Genomic DNA, 22,292 nt, shown 5'->3' with positions numbered 1-22,292 from the left:
TCTTCTAACAGTCTGTACTAAACTTCTATTGTGTGGGACTTTGTTACATTAAATGGAGCAATGTGACTGGCAGTGTGGCAGGGCATCTGACAGCACTATCTATGACCAGGGTTTGACTTTACCAGCTAGAGAGAGAGGGTTAAGTGTCTGTCGCTGCCTCTCCTTCAGGTCCTGATGCAGTGGAGTACCTTCTAGCGCAGACTTGAGGGTGATGCTGTGGCTACATGCATGTTTCAACAGCTGGGGAAGGTTGCAACAGATGTCTCATAGTCATATCCTTACAATCATGCATGTTGTGTGCATGAGGTGCCTTTGCATGCTACTACACCACTTGGGGAGAATTCAATCCCAATCTAAGCATAACTAAAATTCCCTGCTCCAGCTACAATATGTCATTTTCCTCACCTCTCACCTTCTAGAGGTGGAAAACTCAGTAAGGTAGTACCATTAAGGGCATCTCTCCTGTAAAAGCCTGATGCTCCACTTGGTAGGAGCATGGCATGATCTTATTAGCCCAAGAAATAAATGGGCAAACACTGGAGAAAATATGGCAAAGACCAAAACAACTGCCTACTAAGCCTAAGACATATGAAGGGGCATCCCCCAGCATGTACCCTTTCCTTTGGTCCTCCATAGGAAGGTTGAGTGGGTGGGTGGGTTCTGTGACTGTATGCAGCAGCACTAGATGGTGATGCCATGGGAAGCATATTGCTTTGTCGTGTACTATGTAACAGACTGTACTAACAGTGACTCAGGATTATCAAAATAGTATTTAGTCAAAGAAGATGGTTGTTGTGGTAGCTGGCAATATTTTAGTTCGGGAATAAAGTTAGTATTATTGTACTACTCAATTTTTGCTGAAATATTATATTTTTGTGTTGAGTTTTTGAAATGTCTTCTTAAATCTGTCACTTTTAGTAGTTTTTTTCTTTTTACATCTTTTGCTGCGATGTGCTGTAAATACTGTGCAAGAATAGGCACTTTTATCTGTAAGGCTTTTTGCCCTTCACCTAAGGTTGCCCATCTGTATGCAGAATAAGTATATTTACATGTAAATAAACGGTGCTGAGAGGATTTGTCCACTGCAAAAACAGTAATTTTCTTTTGCATTCTTTTTTATGTTTGTGGCTTTTATTATTTCTTTTATTTGATAACAGGTTTCATTATTTATGGCATTTGCTACTAAATATGAATCCATGTTCTGGTCACTACACAGACAATACTCCTCTGACCAATGCTAAGGAACACAGGTATAAAGGAGCAAGGATGAGCTCCTGACCAAGGCCCTATCCCAGAGTACGGCGTGTTCAGCAGCTACTCCCACAACATGAGGCAAATCTCCCTTAACACTTTCTTTAAGCATGGCAATGTTACGCAGTATACATCACAACCCATAATATGTGATGCTCTTATCTATGCCTTGCAGACTTCTAACTCAGTTATATCACAAAGCTGCTTTTACGAAATCAGACAAGAACAATGACAACTACAGGAGGTTTAATTATACCACAGACATGAAAGATGTGTTAGCGCAAGTAAATGTAGACATGTGGGGCTGTCCATTATGGGACAAGAAACAAATAAGCTCTGGATGAAGAGACCTAGCACAATATAACACTGTAGGGAGTGTGTACTATTGAATATTCCCAAAATATATGCACAGGATCCATGGAGAAGCCCAAAGGTACTACCCTTATGACAATCAAAACCACATTTCTGGCTATATTACTGGTGAATGCAGGTACCAAAGACATCTCACTTTTATTGTATGGAGGAGCTCTACTGTTGGCATCTGGCACACACGGGACATAATTAAATGACAATTTTTACAACATACTGCGGAGGGCATTATGCCATGGAGTTTAACAGCTACAGGTTACTTCATTAATAACCATAGTGCACCAAGACAGTGTGACCTCATTGGCCACCGGTCTGGCAGAGTCAGACCTACTATGAAATCCTGACTCACAGGAGGATGTTTAAAATCTACATGGCTAAAAACAAATGCTCAAAATACCAAAAGGGCAAAACCTTAAACTGTATTTGTGGGGCTGATCTCCATACCCACCAAAACATGAAGATGGTAAAAATCTTCCAAACAAAAGGAACTACTCCTGGTGCACACTTAAAAACCATATTCATGGTGTTTTCCTATAGAAAACAGTCATCAGAATTTTATTCCTCAACATCTTGTGATTTGGGCAATTTACATTTGTGGAATTTAATCTCAATCACCTGAAATTATAATGGTTAAGTCAAATGTAATTTAAGATTCTATGTGCCCTAAAGTGACATCAAAGCTGTGCAGTGCATACCTGTACAGACCATCCAGAGGAAGATGATTAGCAAACAGCAGTGCTCTCAACTGCACATTAAGCAGTGCAGCAAATCAATGTGAAAAAAAAAACATACTGAGATTGTATGCAGCATGAGCAGCCCTTCACTCATCTGCATGTGTAGCTGTATCGTGTATCAATGTAGAGACCACATCCTAAGTCATAAGCTTAGTGAGCAACAGTGTACTTTGCTGCATCTGTAAAAGTGGAGTGTGTCACCACACAGACCAACCTGAGGAAGATGATCAATGAACGCTCAGTTGCATATTAAGTTGTGCAGTGCATTACTGCAAAAACATACCGAGATGGATGCTCACTGAGAAGCACTTCACTCATCTGCATGTGTAGCTGTGCAGTGTGTCACTGCAGGGACCATAGCCTAAGCCACATGTTTAGTGAACAGTAGTGCACTGAGCTGCATGTGCAGAAGTGCAGTGTGTCACTGCACAGACCACACAAAGGCAGTTGCTCATTGAACAAAGGGAACTCAGCTGCAAGTGAAGCAGTTCACTGTGTCACTGCATAGACTATCCTGAAATAAAATACTCACTGAACAGCAGTGAAGTCAGCTGCATGTGACGCAGTGCACATTCTCACTATGTATACCATATCATGGTGGATAGTCAACAGCAGTGCATTCAGCTGTACATAAAGCAGTGCAGTGTGCCATTGTACAGACCATCCCAAGATGGAATCAGGAGATGTTTTATGTTATGTTTCTATCATCACTGGACACATTACTGGTGTCATGTCTGTCTGTGCAGAAAACAACTTTGCCTCTTCCTCCAAAAATATGCAGTCTCGTAGATTTGCCTTGGCTAATCCACATTCGGGCAGCATACACAAGTAGCCTGATTTCAAGCCTACAGCACGGCTGCTGTCGTTCTCCTGCTGCTCAGCAGTTAGCTGTCCCTGTAACCCTTCTACATTCTGGTCTGAGCTTTGCTATTACTATGTCATTCAAACTGCATGCTGTGCTGGGTACTCACATCTACAGATGCATGTGTTACCCTAGTTGCCCCACTAGCCCTGCAGCTGGCCTGCTGAGGAACATGAACCTGAATTTCATCCTTTCTCTAGTTTCCTTAGTAGTATCGATTGTGCTTCCGCTGGCTGGAAGGGGATTAGAACTTCCTGTACTCCTCTCAAAAGAGAAAACTTCCACCTAAATTAGTGCTATTCCTAATTTGCACCATTTGTTTGAACTACAAATCACTGTATAGTCTATGTCTGATGAAATTTGAGCTTACATACTCATTAAATATCAGTATTTTTTCACCTAAACATATTAGATGTGCACAGTGAAATCCCATCAGGACAAGTTTATTATTAGAATCCTCACTGGAACTGCAACTGTGAAGCTGCAATGAAGCATTACAACTTCTCCCAGTGCATCTCACATCTTACCACTAAAGGACTAACAAAACAGCCCAGAGTCTAGACTCATGGACTTCCAATAAAATTCATTTAGCAACTCTAGGTTTGATTCCTGCAACATTCAGCCACTCTGTAGCTTTGATGGTCCTTGTGTCACCCAAAAATGAACATGTCTTATGAATGGTACACAAACATATACGATAAAATTCAGCCATTCGCCTATGCTAACTGGATTTCAGTTTGCTGTGAATTCGATGTTGTATTAAATTAACTGGAAATGAGATATATGCCTAATGAGATTCATCTGGCCTGGCTCTTGATCATTTTGCTAAAGTCATAGTCTGTGCATCTGGAAATGAGGATGGCATTACAAATTATGGTATACACTTCTTCAAAGGACAGAAAGTCAAATCAGATTAATAGCAGGGCACAAGCATCCTGTTTCTAAATAAAGGAGACAAACAATACAGAGGAAAGAAAACACAAGCTAGCCATAAACTAAAAAGTCGACTGTTTATTCCCACACTCCCAACATCACTCACATCTGCTATTTTTAGCATACACATTAACTTAGATTCTATTTTATGCTGCGGTACAGCATGAAAGGTGTCTCATTGGTTACATTAACAAGGAAAACACCTAATTACACAGTCAGGCTCCACCTTATGAGGGATATGGGTTGTTTATTAAACAGGAAAGGACTTTCTTATGGATACTAAACAAATAACATCTTCTAAAGCTTTTAAAATCTCTTGTCAAGTATTAAAATTAGTAACACTGGCTGATCCACAAATCCTTCACTTAAAGCAAGTCGAAACTATGCAAAAGCACTAGGCTGGCTCTAGAACAAATGCCAATTATGGGCATTACAGACTATTTTCTTCACATATGCCAGAAATTACAAGAACTGCCCATGTCCACAAAACTGTTTACTTTCACACTTACTGGTCTGCTTTGGCCCTAAGTTAATTACTACGCAATAAATGCAGCCATGGGAGATTCTAATTTCCAATGTTTTTGTAGTTACTAAAATCCAGAAATAAGTACATTATTATGAACAATTGACCGCTGTTACACACCTTCTTTCTCTGAGTCTGCTGAATCATTTTATAAAAAATACCCATGAGGGAAAGGTAAAGTTAAAACAAACAAAAAAAAAAGTTTATAAAATTACCCTTGAGCAAATATAGTTCAAACTAATTATTTTTTTATTAGCAAGTTGCAGATAACTCAAGTGCTGAGTCTGTCTTGGGTGTCTGAAAGCAAACAGACCAAAAAGCATTTCCCACTAAAACAAAATGGCCAAAGGCAGAACATCTATTAATTTTTTTTGTCTTTATGTTTCTTATTCAGGGGTACCTTCTACATCCTCTAAATCGTTAAGTATTATCACTTCTGAGGTCACTCTTCCTCGGGGAATGGGGTAACTTTGCTTAAGTGTTTCCTTCAGTTGTTTTGTTTTTCTGGCCAGTAGTATGCATTCATTTGAGTGACCATCTGCCATACATTCTATTCACAGCAGCTGCAACTAATGGCTACAAAAGAGACAGAGACAGTGGGCTAAAAAAGAATCATGGGAACTGAAGGAGATGACCAAAACTGATTTAAGCAACAGCCAGCTTACCAAACTGGAGGTCCTTTCATGTTTCCCCCACTCAACAAAATGTAGAATTAAGCAGGAATAGCTGCTTAGATAAGCAACAACTGGAACTATCAATCCTAGACATACTCACACATTTATACAATAGTTATTGCAGATTATACAATGACCCCCCACTAATATTCCAAAACGTGCATGCTGATTGGTCAGCGTGCCCATTGTAAATCCGACTTATACTAATGGAAAAGGTCCAGTCGCCCAGACTTTTTCCATTAGTATAAGTCTTGATTTTTTTTGTGTTTTTGGTAGCAATGGAGAATGGAAGAGCTCCGTTGCTGTAATCTCGCTATAACGAGATATCTTTAAAAAAGCAATGAAGATCTTCCTTTCTCCGTTGCTGTTTTTAAAGATATCTCGCTATGTTAAACTCTTTTAACATAGCGAGACACCTTTTAAAAAGCAACGGAGATCTTCCTTTCTCCATTGCTTCCACACACAGCTCTGATGTACTGCATAAGCATATGCATGCGCAGTACCATCACAACTGCTGCAGAATACCGGACAGCTGCGGAAGGGCAGCACAGAGGCATTATACAATGCCATTATTTAAAAAAATAAGTATTTTTTTCCTTAAATAATGTCATTGTATAATAGCAGTAACCCACTTCTGGATGTGGGTAGTGCTGGATTTACCCACAGTTGTCTTTCTTTGGCCACTTGGGCTTCGCTCTCGTGACCAAACCACACCAACCATGGGTAAATCCAGCATTACCCACACCCAGGCATGGGTTATTGCTTAAATATTCCACAGAAATCAAAACAAACTACCACGCAATAAAAGGCTTCTGAATGAGATACCTTAATGCTGGTAGCCTTACTAACAAAACAGAATTCCCCTGAAGCTTGGATTAAGGAAGTTAGTCCAGATGTTCAGAGAGCAACACAGACTTTGCTAAAATTAAACACTTGGCCATCTTCATTCATTAATCAAAACCTTGTTTTTGTAAAATGGAGTAACAAGAGCTGTTGACTTGCTTCTGCTAGCAAAAAATAACCTATTCCTACAGGTAAGTCCAGGTACAGTGTACCTAGACATTACAACAACCCTATCTGATTAAAATCCCAACTATTCCTATTCACTCATACATAGCCACATATTGCCACAACCAACATTCATCACTGCCACCTGACTTGAAACTGTTTGAGCAGACATTAAAAGAAATTGTTAATGCTAGCCGTAAGGCCATCTTAATCATGATGATTTACAAACTTCCTGGATGAGATCAGCTAAACATCAGCTAACTTCAAATCCTGGCCCTAAATAAACTAACTCAAACAGCTACAACCAACACTAGACCTAAACTTCAAACAGTTAACAATTCTGCGTTGGATTTGCTATTGACAATTATACAATGACTCCCCATTAATATTTGAAAATCTGCGCGTTGATTTGGCCAGCCCAACCAGTGTGCCTGTTGTAAATCCCACAATATAGCAACAGAAAAAGGACCAGACAGTTGGACTTCTTTCCATTGGTATATTGTTTAAATTTTATTTTTACTTCTTAAAAAATAAAAATAAAATCTTTAGCCCCGAGTCTGGACATACCAGAAAGGCAGCTTGGACAACATAACAGGGAAATCCTGTACGTTACTTAAAATTAAACAGACGTACCTTATATCCCTTGTATTTCTTCCATGCTGTCTCACTCCTACCCCTAAACTGCCCTAAAGTTTTTGTTTTTTTTAATTAAAAAAAAAAAAAAGAATACAAAAACAGAGCAACTGAGACTTTCTTTTCTCCATTGTTTCCGTTTCAAAGTATTGATGTACTGGGTATGCATGGGAACGCAAGTCCCATATGCATGCGCAGTACATCAACACAAGGAAGCTGTATACCACCAGCTATGGAAGAACAGTAATGCACCAATATACAAGGACATTATTTAAGAAAATTAAGTAATTTTTTTCTTAAATAATGTCATTGTATAATAGCAATAACTGACTCTGTGGTTGTGGTATATTGAAATTTACCTACCGTCGGCTTTAATCACTCAGGCTTCGCTCTCGTGATTAAACCACGCAACCATGGGTAAATCTTCAATACACCACATCATGTCATCGGTTATTAAATATAACACACAGATTTAATCTAGTAATAACTATGCCAAACATCCTAAACAATCACTGCCCAATTCTGTCTAATTTTCTCTTCAAACTAAGAAAAATTCCCTGGCTGTACTTACAGCAAGGTCCATCCCTGAGGAACTTTGAATAATTAAACAGTCACTGACTATCCGGCAAACTGACTCAAAAAAAGCTCTAAATATTGAATTCCCTAAAAACTCCAGTGATAGATAACGTATTCCCAGCCACAACAAAGAGAACTACAGGTCAAAGTTGCCCTTGGAGGAAAATGGCATTAAGGAAAAACAAACAAACAAATAAAACAATATATATATATATATTGATACTTTCCATATCTAACATGAAACTACTTACCTGAGCAATAAACAGTCTCTACTAGTCTCCCAACTAAAACTGTTCTGGAAAGTTATAAATTATACAACCAATCCTGACGCACTCAACACAGTCTGTAATGTACACTGTAGCACTCACCTGCAACCCAAAGACTTTAACTCAAATATCAGCATGCTATTCCACTTTGCTAGCATAATAGTTCTCCTGGCTATCTTAGCAAATGCAACCTTATCAGACTTAACCCACTTCCATTCAAAGCTAGCTCCTGAAAATTAAACACTTTCAAAAAAAAAAAAAGTTAACAACCCAAACCCACATGCAATCTACTCTACATTCCATAGGATGACTGTACTATTTATGTCTAAACCTCAGACACCGTTGTTAAAAACAGGAATACTTCCATCACAATTTAAGCGAGCCCTCATAATTCCTTATTGTAAAAGCAGCTCTCCTACTAAACCGCAGGGTTACTGCTCCATTACTAATCCCCCAGGACAAAAATATTTAAAAATCTATTCCTAATTACTAGAACATTTTAATAACTATGGACTACTAAGTGATTCACAGCACGGTTTCCAGACAGGTCACAACATCTTCATTACAACCTACTGTATGACATATTTTGATATATGTGTGTGTGCGTGTGTGTGTGTGTGTGTGTGTGTGCGTGTGTGTGTGTGTGTGTGTGTGTGTGTGTGTGTTTCCTTTCATATACTTCAAGAAGGCATTTGAGTTTGTTGACCATTAGCTACTTATTCAAAAGCTTGAATCCACAGGTTCTGCAATCAGTGTTCTACACTGGTTAGAATTATCTGAAGAGCATAACTTTTGTCCTTTGACTAGACCCGGGCATCATATTTAAGGAGCATACTGAGCAAATGGTTGACAAAGTCACTGCACAACTGGATCTCTAATCGCCTGACTACTGAATTAAGAAAAGTCCCAACCAAAACCGTACAAATTCTTCACTTTAAATTTGGGCTCTTTAGTTGCTGGTGTAAGCTTTAGTCTGAATGCACATCTTATACAAAACTGCACTAAAAATCTGCAGGTATGAAACTGTAGTCCTTCAGCAGAAACATCCCCGTCTTAGTCTACAGAAGGTCAGCTAGCTATGTGTACAAATCCATGAGCATCCGTCTCACTTATGCAACTTAAATTCACCTTTAAAATGCATAACAGCAGGTATTGCCCCCCCCCCCCCAGATTTAAAAATATCCTGGAATGGTCTTCACACAAACACTAAAACTACTCTAACACTGCAATGACTTCAATTTGTGCTTACCTTTGGAGAAACAAAATGTAAGACATCTGCAGTGAAACCAATTATCCACATTTGAGGACTAACAAAAGGCTACCTTAAAGATTCTAGGGCACGTTGCTGTTTCAGAAGTAATGGGTAAAAGTGGATCAGTGCTAATAGCCATCGCAGTTCTTTATCAAATAACCTCTAACGCCCTACCAGCTGTAATAACTGATGAAGCATAATCAGTGTAGTAATGCAGCAATGTTTAAAAACTTGAATTTAGTACTCTGCCTAATGCTGCAGATATCTGCATTCTTAAATACTTGTGTATTATATTACCTAGCATGCTACATACGCGGTAGTATTTGTAGATAGCCTACCTGCAAATGTATAGAGAGTTTATAATAAAAAGACAACATCTGAGTATACTGTACTTGTAAAGATCCCACCTAGATATATCCAGCTGCTAACACTTTTAATTACTACTGTCCCCACTACAAATATAAACTACGTTACTCTAAGGGATGAATGGTAACAAAAATGGAAACAATACCCCACAACTCCTTTACACTCATGTTACAAAGTCACAAAGTCCTTCAGAAGGCACAAAAGAAATCTCCAAGAAAACAAAATACTGTCCTACATTACTCAAACACTACCTGAAAGAAGTTGACCTTCTTACAGGAAGAAACCTCCGCATGATACCCAGTCTACAAATGCTATTCAATATGGCACAATAATACTTTCTCGAGAAGATTTCCTTACAGAATTTCTCAATCTCCCATCAATAAACTACACATCTCCCACAGTTCATTCATTTCCCACTATACAGTCATTCACTGCCCTCTTCCACTTCATACAGATACATCCCAAAGAAGTCTCTATTCTACTTCAAAATATTCCCATGGACACCCCCCCTCAGATCTGACAACATAGAACCCTGGTTCATACACCACTGCAGACAAGCATCTATGTCTTCATCTTGCCCACCTATATAATCCATGTGTTATCCAAAACATAATGCCACAAATTTGGAAAGCTAGTCTAACTGAACCCCTTCCAAAGAAACCAGCCCAAAAGAAACATCTCACTTCCATGCAATTTCCAATCTCCCAATTCTGGGCAAAGTTCTAGAACAGATAGTCACCGCCCAACTCACCCTCTATATGCAGTGGTACCACCTACTCTCCTCCAATCAGCATGGATTCTGTCTGGATGAAGTACAATGAGAGCACTTTGGTCCCTAACTGATGATATCCTGCAAAACAGTGATAGAGGCCTCCTTACAGGTGGACCTATTTATAGACCTGACAAAGGCTTTTGATGTCACTAACCACTATCTTCTCCAAAACAAACTGAAATTGATATCAGTCCGGATGCCATTCCCTGGTTCAAAGATTTCCTCTCTGACAGACACGTCGGAGTTAAAACAGGATCCTCCCAATCAGAATCTGCACCTGTTACCAAAGGTTTACTATAAGTATCCATCTGTGTCCCCTCTCTTCTCCAGATTCATTAACAGACTTTCCCTGTGACCTCCCCCACCTCTCATTCATCCTCTGTGCTGACAATATGGTCATTTGCTGATCAGGTCACTCTCACATCAACATTCAATACCAATTCTAGTCTGATTTATGGGAGTGCCACCAATGACTTATAAACAATAAACTGCTTTTCAACCCCTCTAAGACCAAAACTAAACTTTTCAGAACTCAACAGAAAATTCAACAAGCACCTGGCACTTTATCTTTGACTTCCACAACCAACCTCCACCTTCAAATACCTACGATTGTGGCTTGATCAGTCACCAAACTTACATTTCCACAGAGACAGAGTGAGAGCCAAAATAAACTCTGCCCTCTCTCTTCTGGGCCAAAAATATCTCCCATGTTGTATCCCAGCCATTGACAAAGGTCTTTTCCTTTCTCAACTTGAGTGTGGACTTCCCATTTTCACTTTTGCCTCTTGGAAAAACACTGCCATACTCTGGACAATTTCTAACAGCATCTGCCGTTTCATTATAAATTCACCTCTCTGTGAGCAACACTGTATCATGCTAGGAAAAAGCCAAAATGGCTACCCATAAAACAAACCTCTAACCTACTGTAAGGATCCTAACTCTACAAACTACTCTAATTCCACAAATTCACTGCCCTCGCGATTAGACTTCATGAAAAGCCTCCTCATACAACCTGAGACACTAGTCACAAGCCACACCAACTCTCATTACCCCTAGAACCACACTCTGCAGCCCTGCACATGCTTTCTCCTCTCAGGCACCTATCTGTAGCACATTCGCCCCATTAACCTAAAAATAAAAAATAAACACTTACTCCAAATTCAAAATGCAACTCAAAAAAACACTTCATCATACAAACCAAATGCTACTGCATCAGCACAGGACACATCACCTAAAACACTATCCCCATCTCCTTTCCAAGACTTTTTTCTCTCAGAATTACTGAAGGCCGACCCACTTCAGAAACGAATGTACATACCATACATTAAACTGTGCTTAATGTACATTACACTCTGCTTATTAACTATAATATATAGATAGATAGATAGATAGATAGATAGATAGATAGATAGATCTGGGTTACCCTCATAAGCATGAAAGTACAGAAGAGCAAACTTCAAAAGACTTGAGACCAGAAAGCTGAAATTTCATAATAATGAAAGCCAAAAACAACGAACTGCAGAACATCGAACAGGCAGGTGAATTACTGCGTGAGATTGCAGTTTAACTGGGTTTAGGATTTTGCCTAATTCCAGCTACAATGTGATCTCCGTGTTGGTATATGCAATGTGCAGGGGATGTGGGGAGGGCTTCCCCACCGCAAAACATTTGGATTTTATTTTTGTTCGCGCCATAGTGCTGTGTAGATGTTCAATGTTCTGTAGTTCATTGTTTTCAGCTTTCGTTATTCTGAAGTTTCCATGTTCTGGTATCCATCTTTTAAAGTTCATTCTTCTGCACTTTCATGCATATGAACTTGATCCACATATATATTATTATTGCTATAATAGTTAAAGTCTTTGCATCATAGATAAAACGTACAGGGTTTGATTCTGATTTTGGGTTATTGGCTAAGCTTAAAGTTGCCCTTCAGGGCATTTAGCTTAGTATTCAGCTATGAACATATGAACTTGTATATACATTTTTTCTATGTAAGTAGCCTGAGCTACTCTATTATTGCTTACATTTCTGTATTTTATGTTTGTGAAATGTTTTACTTTACCCAGACTGAGCCTAAAATTGGTCAACATTGATCAGTGTAGTATTTATTTATCATTTATTTGACATTTGTTGACCAGGATAGCCCAATTGAGATGTTGCCCTTTTTCAGGGAAGGTCCAAGGAAAAAGCTCCAAAATTACACATAAAAAATAAAAATTATACAATAACTAGAAAACTACATCAGTGTTAACCAATGACAATGTGCACTCTTTAGAGTCACAGAATATTAAGAGAAAAAAAAACATTTAGAACAAGATATTTTAAAAGATAGTTTCAATTATGTATAGCAGAAGAAAAATAGCTAAAGGAAATTCGTTTTGGTAGCTAGAGTACAAAGTATGAGAGCTTTGTGTCCAAAAGGGGCGAATTAAGCCTTTTAAATGCAGTTGTAGGAGTTTTTGGAGGATTTAGAATTCACAGTTGGGAGTAAAAAGGCAAACAACAAAGCAGATTTACTAGAGGGGATATACCAGTACCTTAGTAAACAGATATAAATAAGTAAATAAAATTACAACAAGCTATGTTTCTCTTCCTTATAGTCCAGGTCATAGCTGAAAAGTGTCCTTATATCAGTCAAATTATCCAATCATTAAATCAAATAAAGTTTGGGGTTGATGCATGCAGCTGGTCTTAAGTAACAATTCTTTCTCATGACTGTGGTACACTGCTATGTAGCCATCGCTTATGGGCAGTAAAAGATCACCATCTAGTGCACAGAAGTAAGACTCTGAGCTTTAAATGAGCTATTTCCTAATGTCAAGATTACAGGGTTTGATTCCTTCAACTTCCATTGGCCTACAGTGCGACTCTGAGCAAGTCTTTTAATCAGACAGTGCTCCTGGGTCATCCCTGAAAATGGTTCACATATACTACAACATATATATAATTTGTCCTCCTCAGCAGATGAGACCAGCTCCTAGGAAATGCAAATGCCCCAGTTATGTAGTAGTCAGTATCCAGCTGGCACCTGTCCTTACATCATTGTGTAGTTGCTGGTTACTCTTTGGCAGACATTTCAAACATGCAGCATGACGTTTTGTAGTACCACATGCTAATTTTCCATATTACCTCTACGTAGACGCCCCACAGTATGAGAAATTCCATAGAACTGGTACATTTCCTCATTCTTTCCAGGGTCTTCATTAATAATTCCCAGATTCTGGTTCCAGTGAGACCAGTTGACTTCATCCACCCTGAAGAAATAAGTAGCAGAGAAATATATTAATCTGGATGCAGCATAACATGATACCTCATATCACTCGAACAATGTCTCAAAATGAAAACACGGTGTTTTATTAAATATGGAGCCCACTTTTGGAATACGAATACACTACTTGAGCTTCTCATTAGGCTGAGCAATACTAAAGCATTTTCTGAATTTTGTATTATGACAGGGATAGGTAGTTGGCATCTGTGAAGCAATGCCTGCTTGAACAAAGCCATTATAAACTGAAAAATAGCCATATGAGCTAAAACACGTGAAATGTGAGCCACAGCATTATGAGTTGCATCGTGCAGGAAATTAATAAATGTTTGAGCAGGGTAAACATATTTGTTAACAGAGCATACAGTTTGTGGAACATTACATTAACAAGGAAATAACTTTAAGAGGGACTTTCCTTAGGTATGTGTCAAATATGTGCCTATATCATTAACAAAATCCAAAAAAAAATGCACTTAAAAAACATCATCTCATTATTCTAGAAACACACATTTCTATTAGTAGTGTAACAGACAATAACTGCATACATAACTTTTGTTTGAAAAGGACACCACAATTTAAGAAAACACATATGCATCATATGACTCCTTTTAAATTACTATTTAAATAAGGCACAGGGTCCAAATAAATCAGATTAATTTCAATCTGCCATTGGTCAAAAACAAAAAGCTTACCTACCATTTTCACCCTCAACCTAGCAACAATTGTAGCACCAATTATTGACACCCCAAACCCTGCTACCACCTGTAACCACAACTGAAAATAAATTAAAAAGTGTGATGTCAGCTCAGATATTAGCATCTGCCTTGCCTCGTTAGACTTGGTACCTACTGAACAAAAGTGGACTCTGACTTCACAGAATCCTGATATATTTCAGTCAGATGGACGGGGGACAAACTGCATTTCATCTGTGTGGTCTAAGGACTTAGAACATTATTTTTAAGAGAGTAAGAAAATGCAGTAAGGCTTGCTCTAACACCTTGAATTAGTTAAACTTAAATGAGACTAAAGTAAAATGCTTGCAACACATGAAAGAACACGACATTAGTAATGCAGATTAAAAGACCTTTTTGTGGGGTTACGTGAGTACTGTAATCAAGGAAAGAAATCTATTCTTGTACAACTAACACTCTGTAAACTGTGCAGGGAACTGAGACTAAATGATTTATTATAGAGGTTTTTTTCTCTCAGAAGAATTTAAAAACACAGGAGAGGTTTACAATTTAAAGTCTGCACTTGTTTTACCTGACTAGATAGTTAAGACACAGTTAAACTTTAGTCAGGGATGGATAAAAGGAACTGGTAGGGCTCATCGAGAAACAATGTAATTTGTCTAAAACAAAAACTGTAAAAACTTGAAAGGGCATTTACTCCAAGGTGCAGCGGCCTTCAGGTTTAGTATTCAAAGTGGGGTGCAGGAAGTAAAGTGCCTACACAGGTATGTAGAGTCAAAGTTCCTTGCAGGAAAGCTCTCTTCATCTGTCACAGTGTTGGGCCCAGACAGATTATAGTTTGTCATACTCATATTGTTAAGAATATCAAATGAAATGCTTAACAACTTATCTACATAATTTATCAGTAATGGTTCCCTTAATTTTTTCCATACATGGTCAATAATCAAACAAATGTTCAAGAAATATTCATGGTAGTATATATCTAGAAAAAATAATCACATTACCAATTGTTCAGTTTATTCATAACCAAAACATATGGTTTTGATTTTTTTTTTTATTTCTGGTTTTCTGCCTCACACATTGTGCGTTATTATTACTATGTGCTGACATAATCTTATAATACACATAATTCTTCAACTTGTACTTGTAAAATAACTGTGATTGAAGTTTTAAGAAGTTTTTCCTGCTGCTGCGCCTTATTCCAGATGTGGTTCATAAACCAAGCTATAAAAAAATGTAAAGTACCATAATGAAATCCAGATGTGTTAATCCAAAAGTAATGCTGTTAGAAAGTCTGATATCCACAGCACACTCAAAACATCAATGGAAACATAATAATGTGTGTTTACTGAGGTAAACAAAATGCAACATGCTAGACAAAATAAGTTCACCAAAGCATTGTATTGTCAATAAAAACTTATAAATGTCCACATAAGGCATCTGACAGTGTGAAACAGACCAATAGCCATCTCACTTTATAGGTCATTTGATGGAGTTATGTAACAACACTATGAGCAGGGTTAATGGGCATGAGATGGAAACATTCAAAGTTACCAGCCATTCTACATAATGACACTCTCTGCTCTTGATGATATGTGGAAACACATAATTGTTTACTTTATTTAAAAGGAACTGACAATGTACAGAGCATATGATTAAGTCGTCTGACTTAGTAACAATGATGATCAGCTATTTCTTAACTCAAATAGACAAAATCCCCGACAGATGTTCAGAAACATTAGCTTTGGACACAATGAACTGTTTCATGCTTCGACATCAGAATCGACTACAGCTCGACATTAATGCACAAACATAAAAACTCAAACCCGTTCCAACGTAATTCCCCTTTAATCAAATCTTCGGTACTGCTTGAAAGAAAGCAATTTCTTAACATTCAAAAAGAAGTTTCCCAGCATTCATAATTGAATGGACTGTAAGTTTTGGAAAAGTATTCTGAAGTGATGGCACCTAAAAATGAAAGCAATATGACATTAAGAGGCATCTGAAACATGTATATACATTTGGCAAATATTTGAGCAAGACTAAGACAAAAAAATTAAGGCCCAAGTGGATGTCTGGGAGAAAGTACCTTATAACCAAATAAATGGAAGTGGTGAAGCAGCAGGCAATGCCAGGTTTTAAACGTGCTTGGAGTAGATGGAAGGACTGGTAGCTGCTTTCCCTTAGCTGTGGCAGCCAGGTAGATTAAATGCACTTTAAATGGAAGCCCAAACCCAGAAAGCTCAAACTAATCCAAGCAAGAGAAGAAACTATAATACAGGTGTGATGCTAAAATGGACAAGAAAGAAAAGGGTCCTAGTTTTCTGACCATTAAAATCATTAGCAGAATGTACGGGGGTAGGAAACTTAATATACAAGAAACTAGGATATATGTCCAGTCCAGGGGCACAGGGGGATGAGATACATGTCCAGTCCTACAGCACAGAGGAATAGGATATACGACCAGTCCTGTGGCATGGAGGGATTTAGCCCTGCCTATGACTTAGCCTGTGTTAGACTAGCGGAATGAGAACTGGACAGGTTGAGTGAGGGAGACTAGGACTAAGTGTCCTACACCACCTCATGCATCGTAAGTGTAGGAAGGCAGCTAGCCCAGCCACATTAGTGATGCCTGCTAAAGGGTATGGGATCCCTCCATGTAAGAGGCTTTCTGCCATAACTTTTTTTTCAAGTTTCACATGTTTTAGCAGTGAGATTATAATTCAGTCACTGCAATAGGCTTGTATGGGAGCAGGTATGCCTCTCCCCAATCAGGCAGTCATTGCAGAATCCACAAGACACTGACTAGGGGGAATGATAAGTCTTCTGAAATAAGAATGAATGGGCCAATGGCTTTTGTCATTCTCCTCTGAAAGGAACAACTGAGGTAATGGGGCACAGGATGGGGGAACCACTGGACAAGACCTGCAGTAGTGATTAAAAATGAAAAAAAAAAAGTTATGGCAGAAAAAAGGAGGGACCAGTACTGACAAGAAAAAAAATGACTCAAGTTTGAGGATCAGAAGAAGCCCTTGGTTAGGTTTCTTCAACATGTCAGCAAAGTTGATTGTGTTTTTCATTTTCTTTTTATTTGTTAACTTGAAAACAAACTGATTCAGTCCAATTCTTCTCAGTAATGGTCTTGGTTAATAACAATTTTGCTCCAGAACTCAACAGGACAGTCAGTACTGCTGAGCATGACGAAATTCTGATGGCCCTCAGAGGTCCTGATATGTGGTAGTAACACTGGATAACTACACTGGTTATCTAAAGGACACACAGACTTATACTACCATTTCTGGCCATGACTATTAAGCTACCTGTTCTAAGGTGTGTCTTCTGAAACTCAGACTTGGGACTTTACTTTCTGGTATTGCAAAATGAATGTTAAAATGCCAGCACATTGCACTTCTTTTGCTCTGCAAATAATCATAATGACAAAGTCAACAGACATATAACAGTAGTTGTTGGGACTGCTTCAGCACATTTGGTTGTTCAGTGTTCCGTGTTCTACTCACTGAGTTGTGACCTCAAGGACTTTAGTACACCAGGCCTGCCTGTCAACATCCGTTTCTTTACGTTCTTCAGCCGCTGCTGCTCTTTTCATCTCTTGTCATCAGTTTGTCTCAGTATCACTGCCCTCTTTAGTGTCTTCCCATTATGTTGCCACAGAACGTGAGTTTTAGATTTACTATCAGGCCTGCCAGTGTACGGACTGATATGATCTTTCATTCCACAGAATTCTCTAAAGTTTTCTCCAGCACACCTGTTCAAAAGAACTGATTGTTTGGTGCACAGCCTTACTTAATAGTCCAACTCTCAACACCCACATATTATTACAGGGCAAAACCATAGTTTGGACTATATGAATCTTTGTTGACAATGTGATGTCTTTGCTCTTTAAAATCTTGCTCAGATTAGCCTTAGCTTTCCTTGCAAAAATCAATCATTTAATTTCATGCTCACAGTCACCATCTAGGAGTCCAGAAAAAAAAAAATGTATCGCTGCTTCCACTTCTTAACTGTCTATCCATAAACAACAGACAGGGCTACAGGACATAATTTTAGTTTTTCTGATTATACAGCTTTTGTGCTTCCTACTTTCACATTCATCAACAAGCTCTTCAGTTTTCTTCCTCATTTTAACTCATCAGAGTGGTATCATCTGGGGATACTGTTGTATGCTCAAGGACCATAAGTGTGATTCTCAGAGCTGCAAGAACTGAAAAAAAATACTAAGTCTGAAACTGCTGTATCTTGGGGTAGGCCCTGATCTCTGATGTACATTGACACAGGAGCCAGTATATTTACATAGAAGTAGCAGTGTTGTATGGTTACAGCCTGTAGATTGGAGGTTAACATTGCTCCAGTCATTTTTGATCCTAACATCTGATTCATCAAGCCCAATATTTCACCTGATATATTCAGCCTTGTTTCATTCCTTTCCCAACATTGAACCATTCCATTAATCACTATTCGGTTCTAACTGTTGTTTGTTGGTCTTAACAGAGATCTCTGGTTGGGGGGGCGGGATAAGGTGACTCAGTATCCTCATTTTTCTAAGTAGCTTGCCACACTTTTTTATGGTCCACACAGTCAAAGGATTTTAAAATAAGTCAATCAAGCAACAGCAAATCTTATGTTTAGGCAAATTCTAATTTGGAGTTACAATGTAGATGTACGATGAATATTTGTCATCCCCATTATCCCATTTCCCAGCTTTTGATTGTTTAAGCTCTGTGGCTATCATAACGCTATCACGGAAACCCTGTTTCTTCAGATACATTTCCTCCTGCTTTCTACATAAGCATTTTTGATAGCCACTGTGTTTGTAACATATGACAGAACAGCCAGATATAACTAAGCATAACCAACACATTACTGCTGGGTGTATGACACGTAAGGTATGTGGAATTTTCTTGAAAAAAAAACATAATGTTACCAAATAGTTATGCTAAGATTATGCATAAATTCCAGTTATTATTTACTAAAACAATGGATCAGAATTAACACTTCATCTGCTGAAGAATTAAGAGGCAGAAGTACAGAAAGATTATGTTGCATCACTGAAGTTGATGCAGCCTGCAGGTATTGTACAAAATGCAAAATGATATTAGTTATGAAGCATGCTATAAAAACAGAACAGAATATTAGTAAGGCACCCTCTAGAGGAAGGAGGACTACTGTAGAAGAACTGTTATTAATGCATGATAACAAAGGTACCTTTTAACATTTCAGCAGATTTATAAATGGCAGGATTTGTAATGCATATTTTGGAAAAATGACATCAGTGCAATAGAATTGCTTCTTTCCTCCTCCTCCCCTGTCAGGTGCTACAAGAAATAGAGTAGATAGTGTGCTACAAAAGCAAGCTATCCTGTAACTTAAAGGTAGAACAACTGCAGATATCTGATGTTGTTGTATCTTTCGGCTTTTCCCGGTTAGGGGTCGCCACGGCGGAACTCCGGTCCGCTAATGATTGGCAGATAGATTTTTACGTGCCGAGTTGCCAGCCCTGATGCACAACCTTCGATATCTGATGTAATACTGACAAAGCACAATAGCGCCACCCCTGCAGATATTATAGGTAATACTGCAGTACATCAGAAGAAAGACACAGTGTCATACATGTGCATGCAGGTCAGCTGTTATTAAGATGAACAATATATTTTATAAAATATCATCACTGCAGTAGTAGGGTGCTGCTTTGCCACCCCCATACATACCTCCATGAGGAATATATTGCTACATTTGTAACTACTCAAAAGTGAATTATCACATCCTTTTAATACAAATCAGAGGTACAGATGATGTGAAGTAGGTACATATGGAAAACAGTGTAAGTGGTTTACTACTGCAGCATTTACTCACATGTGGTATGGTACATGTGGTACTGCATGTATACTACAGGCATGCTGTATTGTTCTTTTGCTAATGGTATTGCCAGCATATATAATGTACATTACAAAAAAAGGCTTCATGTTGAAAGACAATCAAGCGATGCAACTTAGTATTCCAGTAATATTTGCCACGTAATGGCAAAGTTTGAAACCTTGGATGTAGAAGACATACTTTACAGTCCCACTCAAAGATGTAATTTTCAGACAAGTATCTCATATGGTTTTCAAGGGTGGCCACTGTGGTGCAGCGGTTAGCATTGCTGCCTCACAGCAAGAGGTTCTCCGGTTCGATCCTCAGCTGGGGTGCCTTCTGTGTGGAGTCTGCATGTCCTCCCTGTGGTCGCGTGAGATTCCTCCGGTTGCTCTGGTTTCCTCCCACATCCCAAAGACATGCTGTAGGTGGATTTGACACACTAAATTGGCCCTGGGTGTGGTTGTGTGCATGTGTGTGCCTTCTGTGGAAGGTTGGGCGCCAGGCTGGCAACTCGACACTGTAAAACTCCACTGCCAATCATGAGCGGACAGGTGATCCGCTGCAGCTACCCCTAACCGGGATAAGCCAAAAGAAGAAGAAGATCTCATATGGTTTTCAAGCATGCACAAGATTAATGTTTGTTAGAGAATGGGCAAACTGTACATTAAACAGAGAATGAATATTCGCCAGCAGGGTGTTAATGTATAGGAAATGCCCACTGAAAAATGAGTATGCCACCTTGCTGCCGTGAAACTTAGACAGTTAAGAAGCCAGTGGCCACCATTTGCTATATATATATATATATATATATATATATATATATATATATATATATATGTGTGTAGCAAGTGTAAAATTAAAGGAAAAACTAAATAAAAAAGGAAAGCTGTGTGTGTGTATGCGTGTATGAATGCATTTGTGTGTGAGTGTGTATTTGTGTGCATGTATGTGTAAGAATGAATTAAAAGAGAGATAGCTAGATGAGAATACTGACCGCAAGAGACGGTCCCCATTAGCATCAGTTTGTTAAACATTACAAGTTATAAAAATCTTAATAATAGGCATTTTGACTGACTTTAAACCTCACTGAAAGCAAAACCACAGACAGTAAAAGGGACGATGTGGGGGTGTGGTGCAAACGGGTCTATATTACACAGTCGAAGTTCCGTAACTTCGACAACTATATGTACGAATACATATGTCCGAAGTTATGGAACTTCGACTACATATAAAAACATTAAAAAAAAGGTAAAAGAAAATAAAAGGTGATATTGCAGGGGTGCAAGCCCCACTGCACCCCCCCACACCCTCTGTTTTTTAAATATACCAACTCTGAGGTCGCGCTACAGTGCAGTAAAGGAAGTTTTCTCTTTACTGCATTGTAGCACGACCTCAGAGTTAGTATAAATAAAGAGCAGAGGGTGTGGGAGGGTGCAGGGGGCTGCTTACAACCCTCAGGTATATTGTATTTTTTTTTTTTATTTGTTTTTTCCCATTCGAAGTATGAAAACTTCGAACTTATGGTTTCGACCATATCACGTTCAAAGTTGTCATACTACGACTATGTATTATACACACGATGCAAATAGTTGCAATGCTTGTTTTGTGTGTGTGTGTGTGTGTGTGTGTGTGTGTGTGTGTGTGTGTGTGTGTGTGTGTGTGTGTGTGTGTGTGTGTGTGTTTACATCATGTCTCTCAACTATCTAGATTTTTGGTTTACTTCTCATAAAATTTGTGGTTTTCTAGCAAATCACTAAGAACTGAAGTCACTAAGTAATGGCAGATGTTGGAGTTTCAGACTTCATATCCTTCAGGGAATGCAGGCTAACCCAAAATCTGTTATTCCAGCAACCTTCTATGTTTAACAGCGCAATATTTAAAATATGTCCCTATTTTGGTTGATAGGAATTGACTCTGTATGTTTATGCTTCTGAATATGTGTGTGTTTATGTGTGCCTTGATATTAAAATACTTGCATATCTTACATTTCTGATGTAGAATACTTCCTCTAGCAAAAGTAAATATACTAAAGGAAGTTTGATTCATTAGGGGGAGGAACTATTGCACATCCAGTTATATAAAGAAAAAATGTATATGATATTAAAAAAAAAAATTACAAAATAATTTTGCAAATAGCCCATTCCATTTCTAAGTACAATAGTGCCCTCCAGGGCATGTGTTATTGTGGAAATAATGCCCTTCAAATGGTGCAGAGGCCCTCCGCCTACTGCATCAGGCCTCA

General features: G+C 38.5%; 1 protein-coding gene across 1 annotated transcript in view; it reads right to left on the bottom strand.

Annotated features, from left to right (window-relative positions):
• The window catches only part of TRPV4 (transient receptor potential cation channel subfamily V member 4), a 1,138,869-nt gene that overhangs the window by 5,878 nt on the left and 1,110,699 nt on the right, over window positions 1-22,292 (bottom strand). The window contains exon 15 of the mRNA XM_044068503.1: window positions 13,349-13,473. Coding sequence (XP_043924438.1) covers window positions 13,349-13,473 — 125 coding nt within the window. The remainder of the gene's footprint in view (window positions 1-13,348; window positions 13,474-22,292) is intronic.

The sequence above is a fragment of the Protopterus annectens genome, chromosome 4.part0 (genome assembly GCF_019279795.1).
Source record: "Protopterus annectens isolate FY-2018-M chromosome 4.part0, PAN1.0, whole genome shotgun sequence".
NCBI classification, from domain to species: domain Eukaryota; kingdom Metazoa; phylum Chordata; order Ceratodontiformes; family Protopteridae; genus Protopterus; species Protopterus annectens.
The sequence above is the reverse complement of the archived record's forward strand: the minus strand, read 5'-3'. Positions and strand labels throughout refer to the sequence as shown.